Source organism: Homarus americanus, unplaced genomic scaffold (genome assembly GCF_018991925.1).
Source record: "Homarus americanus isolate GMGI-L3 unplaced genomic scaffold, GMGI_Hamer_2.0 scaffold23598, whole genome shotgun sequence".
Classification (NCBI taxonomy): domain Eukaryota; kingdom Metazoa; phylum Arthropoda; class Malacostraca; order Decapoda; family Nephropidae; genus Homarus; species Homarus americanus.
Window position 1 is genome coordinate 1338512 of NW_024731054.1, and position 6000 is coordinate 1344511.

Genomic DNA, 6000 nt, shown 5'->3' on the forward strand with positions numbered 1-6000 from the left:
CACTACCATCAGGCACTGTTCACTGTGCTTGTCCAGAGTAATAGTGATTAATGTTATGGAGCAGCAATAACAGTATCATGGAATGGCAACAATAACCAGAAATAATAATAATAACAATAATATAAACAAATAAATAATACACCAGGATCACATGAAGATTAACCCTTCAGCTTATCTGATTTTAGGATTAGCCTAACCACCCGAACACTAACCTACCCACGCCTAATAATAAACTAACCACCCCGCCCCAGGGAGCATCAAAGACTTTAATCACCAGTTAAAATAAGCTGGTGGAGTTAACCTTCATGTCACCCCACCTTAATAAAATCAATAAATCAGAAAAATATCGAAATGCCACAACAAATATCGGAACACAAACAAAATAAAGGAAAACGTAAACAACTTTGACAATATTGATTTATGCGATCCACTAAAATATGTGTAACCCTCGACCACAACACCCAACCGGACCCCTCACCCTGTTGTAACACCCTGAACTACAGTATGGTACAGTGTAACACCCTCACTACGGCTACAGGTTCAGGGGGCCCCAAACTAACCTGACCTGGCTTTAATTTACGTAACCATACATTTGGTTAGGTTAGGTTGAGGCCTTACAGAACACTTCAAAGCTCCATATAAACAGTGGGATTAAGAGGGTGTTTTAAGTACACTCACACAGTGTTTATAGTGGCAATATTGGGCCGAGCAGTGATAGTGCCTGATGAAGCAGTGTTCCTTTGCTAACGTTATCACTTCAGTTCTGGTGAGTGGGTCCCAGAGGCCTGACTGTCCGTTAGAGGTGAAGATACAACATACGAAATACGATGCATCTGTTTACAGGACGTAGTGTGACCGGAATTAAATACACTCCATCGCCTTCACAACACCCAATTATAAAGCTAAGTAGTCATTAGTTACTGGGTCGACTGGAGTGCCTTGTTAACCAATCCCGGTACAGTACCCTTAGGAAAAGTTAAGGGTTGTAGTAATATCCTAAAAAACAGTTTTATAAATCTAACATTCAGTACATTAACAATATAAACCATTAAGTGAGTTATCATTACTAGGGTCTTGCCAACACTTACCTTCAGTTATTAATGAAGCATCAAGTTATAATGATACTGTCAACCTCAGCAAGACACAAGTTGAGAGTTTGGCTTTAACTCTTCCTTCATTTGTTAGTGTTTCAGCTCCACGGCATAACAATCGATGATGGTCGTCAATATATCACTCATTAAAGGGCCTTACCATGCCTCCCCTCTGCTCCTGTCTTCCGGGTCAAACAACAAAGGCTGGGATTGATCAGTGCATTCAGAGGTGACTAATAGTAATTAAGGCGTGAAGATACGATGACTGGTTAAACGAGTGCCATTCCTTTAAGGCCCCAACCTAACCATTAAAACAAAAACCCATTCCAACATGTTCGGTTAGAATCAACAGAACTAGGTAACCCGCAACCCATGATATCTTTATATAAACACCTTGCAACATTATTTAGTCTCGTACTAACTTCACTTGTATTAATAGGTGAAGGTATGCTACCCTGTGATCATTTTTGTAACTGCATTAATTAATCTGTAACGCTATATTAAATACTGTTCTGTAATAACCTCAGGAACTTGCAGGGTTCTGTGGCCAGCGTAATAACGTATTCTGTCGAAGATACTTAACATACTGCACCAGAAGCTTCAAAGAGACGGTGAGATTCCTCGTGACGGCAGCTAATGGAAGGGAACTAACGACTGGTAGAAGAACAACAGTAAACGCAGCAGGTCAATCAATACCTGCAGCTGCGGGGGTTACCGTACAGTACAGCAGGGGGAGTCGCTGGCTACCTGAGGTGATCCAGTGATTAATGCAAGATGAAGGTAAAAAAAGGAGACAATCTTCCGCTACAGACTTGACACTTGCTTGGAATGCCTGGGTTCTACAGCATCCTCGGGAGTGAAGGACAACAAACCTTCAACCACACAAGACTAATATTACAACCACATCATCCATCATTTCCTTAAGTTACATACACCAAAATACTCAACCACAGCTCGACGGATTTCAAGATATTTTTCTCATTGCTATCATTATCATCGTAACTATTACAATGATATTTACTACTGTCATTATACATAACAAGCCAGTTCACATAATCGATGTCTAGCAGTAAATTCAGCTCCATATCCTACACTATTAACTGACGTGAACTTTACAACTTATTTACCTTCTGCCAATGACCGTGATATACCCACATGTAAATTTACTGTGTTAATGTTAATATTCAGTTTACTTGGTATCGTTTATCACACAAAGTCGTAGTTAACCCATTAGCAAAAAAAAATACAATTAACAGTTTTAATGCAGACGTGTAGTTCAGGTAATGCATTAGCATAGTTCAGTTAATACAGTAATCTAGTTCAGGTAATACAATAGTCTAGTTCAGGTAATACAGTAGTCTAGTTCAGGTAATACAGTAGTCTATAGTTCAGGTAATACAATAGTTTAGTTCGGGTAATACAATATTCTAGTTCAGGTAATACAGTAGTCTAGTTCAGGTAATACAATAGTCTAGTTCAGGTAATACAATAGTCTAGTTCAGGTAATACAGTAATCTAGTTCAGGTAATACAATAGTCTAGTTCAGGTAATACAGCAGTCTAGTTCAGGTAATACAGCAATCTAGTTCAGGTAATACAATAGTCTAGTTCAGGTAATACAGCAGTCTAGTTCAGGTAATGCATTAGCATAGTTCAGTTAATACAGTAATCTAGTTCAGGTAATACAATAGTCTAGTTCAGGTAATACAGTAGTCTAGTTCAGGTAATACAGTAGTCTAGTTCAGGTAATACAGTAGTCTATAGTTCAGGTAATACAATAGTTTAGTTCGGGTAATACAATAGTTTAGTTCAGGTAATACAATAGTCTAGTTCAGGTAATACAGTAATCTAGTTCAGGTAATACAATAGTCTAGTTCAGGTAATACAGCAGTCTAGTTCAGGTAATACAGTAATCTAGTTCAGGTAATACAATAGTCTAGTTCAGGTAATACAGCAGTCTAGTTCAGGTAATGCATTAGCATAGTTCAGTTAATACAGTAATCTAGTTCAGGTAATACAATAGTCTAGTTCAGGTAATACAGTAGTCTAGTTCAGGTAATACAGTAGTCTAGTTCAGGTAATACAGTAGTCTATAGTTCAGGTAATACAATAGTTTAGTTCGGGTAATACAATAGTTTAGTTCGGGTAATACAATATTCTAGTTCAGGTAATACAGTAGTCTAGTTCAGGTAATACAATAGTCTAGTTCAGGTAATACAATAGTCTAGTTCAGGTAATACAGTAATCTAGTTCAGGTAATACAATAGTCTAGTTCAGGTAATACAGCAGTCTAGTTCAGGTAATTCAATAGTCTAATTCAGGTAATACAATAGTTTAGTTCAGGTAATACAGTAGTCTAATTCAGGTAATACAATAGTCTAGTTCACCTAACACTATGTAAACACTTCACCAAACACTGTCAACACTTAATCTAACACTATATAAACACTTCACCTAACACTATGTAAACACTTCACCTAACACTATGTAAACTCTTCACCTAACACTATGTAAACACTTCACCTAACACTCTGTAAACACTTCACCTAACACTCTGTAAACACTTCACCTAACACTATGTAAACACTTCACCTAACACTATGTAAACACTTCACCTAACACTATGTAAACACTTCACCTAACACTCTGTAAACTCTTCACCTAACACTATGTAAACACTTCACCTAACACTATGTAAACACTTCACCTAACACTATGTAAACTCTTCACCTAACGCTATGTAAACACTTCACCTAACACTATGTAAACACTTCACCTAACACACTGTAAACTCTTCGCCTAACACTCTGTAAACACTTCACCTAACACTATGTAAACACTTCACCTAACACTATGTAAACACTTCACCTAACACTCTGTAAAGGATGCACACAAAGGAGTAAAGGTAAGGGTTTGGAGTTAATCATGTATGCTTGATCTATTGCTCACTGTGACACGTTACTACACTTAGGAAAATAAATTTACCTTAGTTAAAAAAGGCTGTGTAGGACAATAATTTCAAATCACATTAATAAACTTTTTTCCATCGGAATTTACATATATATTAACATGTTAAAAATTTCATTGCGACACTTACCTGTACACTTGTGGGTAAAGAATTTCTTGTGTATTATATAAGATTAAAAGGTGCACTGACAGTCCACCTTCCTCCACTCACACCCCATGAATGTGGAGCTAGTGTTGTCGCTACACTAACCAACCGGAAGTGACTCCACCAATACAGTCAGTCTATACACTGGTCAGCCTTACATGTCAAGAACCCTAAAGATTCTCTACTTACCTTAAATAGATCACTCTATCACAAATTAACATCACCACTGGTTTATGGATCGTCTGTGTAATATATTGAATAAATGCAAATATAGGGGAACTAAGTCACTGAGACCCTCCATGGATAACAGTTAAAACGGGCTGGTCCATGTGGGTGTTACATGAGCCTATCGTCACAGCACGTTAGTTAGTCCCTTTAACTCAGACTTGGCCTATATTTCAAAAGCTGTCTTCAAACACACACAGGCTTATATCTCTCTATGAAAACAACTCCATCATCTTTATCGTTGCCCAAACTCGATACTTGGTGGTAGTGAGAGATGATCCAGGAGAGAAAACACTGGCTCACAGAAAGCGCTTGTTCTTGCAATGTTTACCACCGCCATGAGGCACCGTCACTTTAAGATGGTACGAATACCAGGTATATTTGGCATAAAAAATGACTTTGGGAATTGGGTAAACACAATGGAGACATCAGTGCTTAAGTGTACATGGTTTACATGTGATGCAAGCGTGTACGTGTGTGTGCGTGTGTGCGCGGTGTAGGTCGGGCGGGGTGGACATGGTTCCCGCCATCACGGCCCGCTAAACGCTCAGTGCGTCGCCAGACACGGTGCGGGAGGGAGCTCGCCCCACCGTCTCCGCGGACCCCCTCCCAGCTCGTCCACACATGAAACATCCCGGCTTATTTTACATGTTATGACATCACACATACACTCTACTTCCTCGATGCAGTACTCACTACCCTCACGCCACCACGAGATCGGCATAGTTTCCATGTTTCCTTGGTAGCGCGCTGCTTCCCCACTTTGGACACGGCAGCCTTCGCAGAAGGATCGAAGGCGTCGCCCAAAATTCAAATTTTCAGAATATCACTTCAATATCATTATCTTTGCACACTTTTTACCTTTCTCCATGACCTGCCACATTATTTTTCACTATTATTATAATTATCAAGAAAGGACCTTACCTTCCATGGGAAATGACCAGAGAATAAAACCACACACCCTTCCCCAACCACGAGAGACCAGATACTGACTTGGCCAACATCCGGGACATCTCGAATGGGAACCAAGATTTCACGAAACATAAATTTGGCGACGTACATATCGCACTGTAGATATTATTATAGAAAATTGCAATGATTTATATGATTGAGAAAACTATTTCAAATTAATTTTAAACTGGTAATAATAACTTGCACGATGTAGCTACGGATATCATGTGTACAATCCACAGTGAATTTAGCGGACTGCCGCACTGCGCATGCTCACAGGAGGCCGCGGCGGGTTTGAACGGAGATGCGACGTCCCTATAAAGTACATATTTACGTGATATTATTTACCGATACATAGATTTCCTACACACGTATTTACACTACTGTCTCTTACCTTAATATCAGTCAATGTTTTAATATTCTTCGGGGTGTTTAAAAATATTATAGTCTTGGTTGAATATTTACAAATCCATGGAAATCTTCGAATTACAGGTGTAGAGGCAGTAGTGACCCTTCTGTTGCAACCCACTACCTGGATCAAGATTCTCAAAGGGTCTTACGAAGAATAGCTCTCTAGCTTGAAGATATAGACATGCCCCAAACTGGCTAACTGGACTAAAAA

The 6000-nt window shown here is 39.0% G+C and overlaps 1 protein-coding gene across 3 annotated transcripts in view; it reads right to left on the reverse strand.

Moving 5' to 3' along the window:
- The window catches only part of LOC121867474 (titin-like), a 106166-nt gene extending 100755 nt beyond the window's left edge, over positions 1–5411 (reverse strand). For 2 of the 3 annotated variants that reach the window (XM_042367411.1, XM_042367409.1), the window contains exon 1: positions 5124–5292. In XM_042367411.1, the coding sequence (XP_042223345.1) occupies positions 5124–5160 (37 nt within the window). In that variant the 5' untranslated portion in view covers positions 5161–5292. Of the gene's footprint in view, positions 1–5123; positions 5293–5351 lie in introns of those variants that run through there. The other variant, XM_042367410.1, reaches the window with a different exon arrangement.
- Positions 5412–6000: the final 589 nt, after the last annotated feature.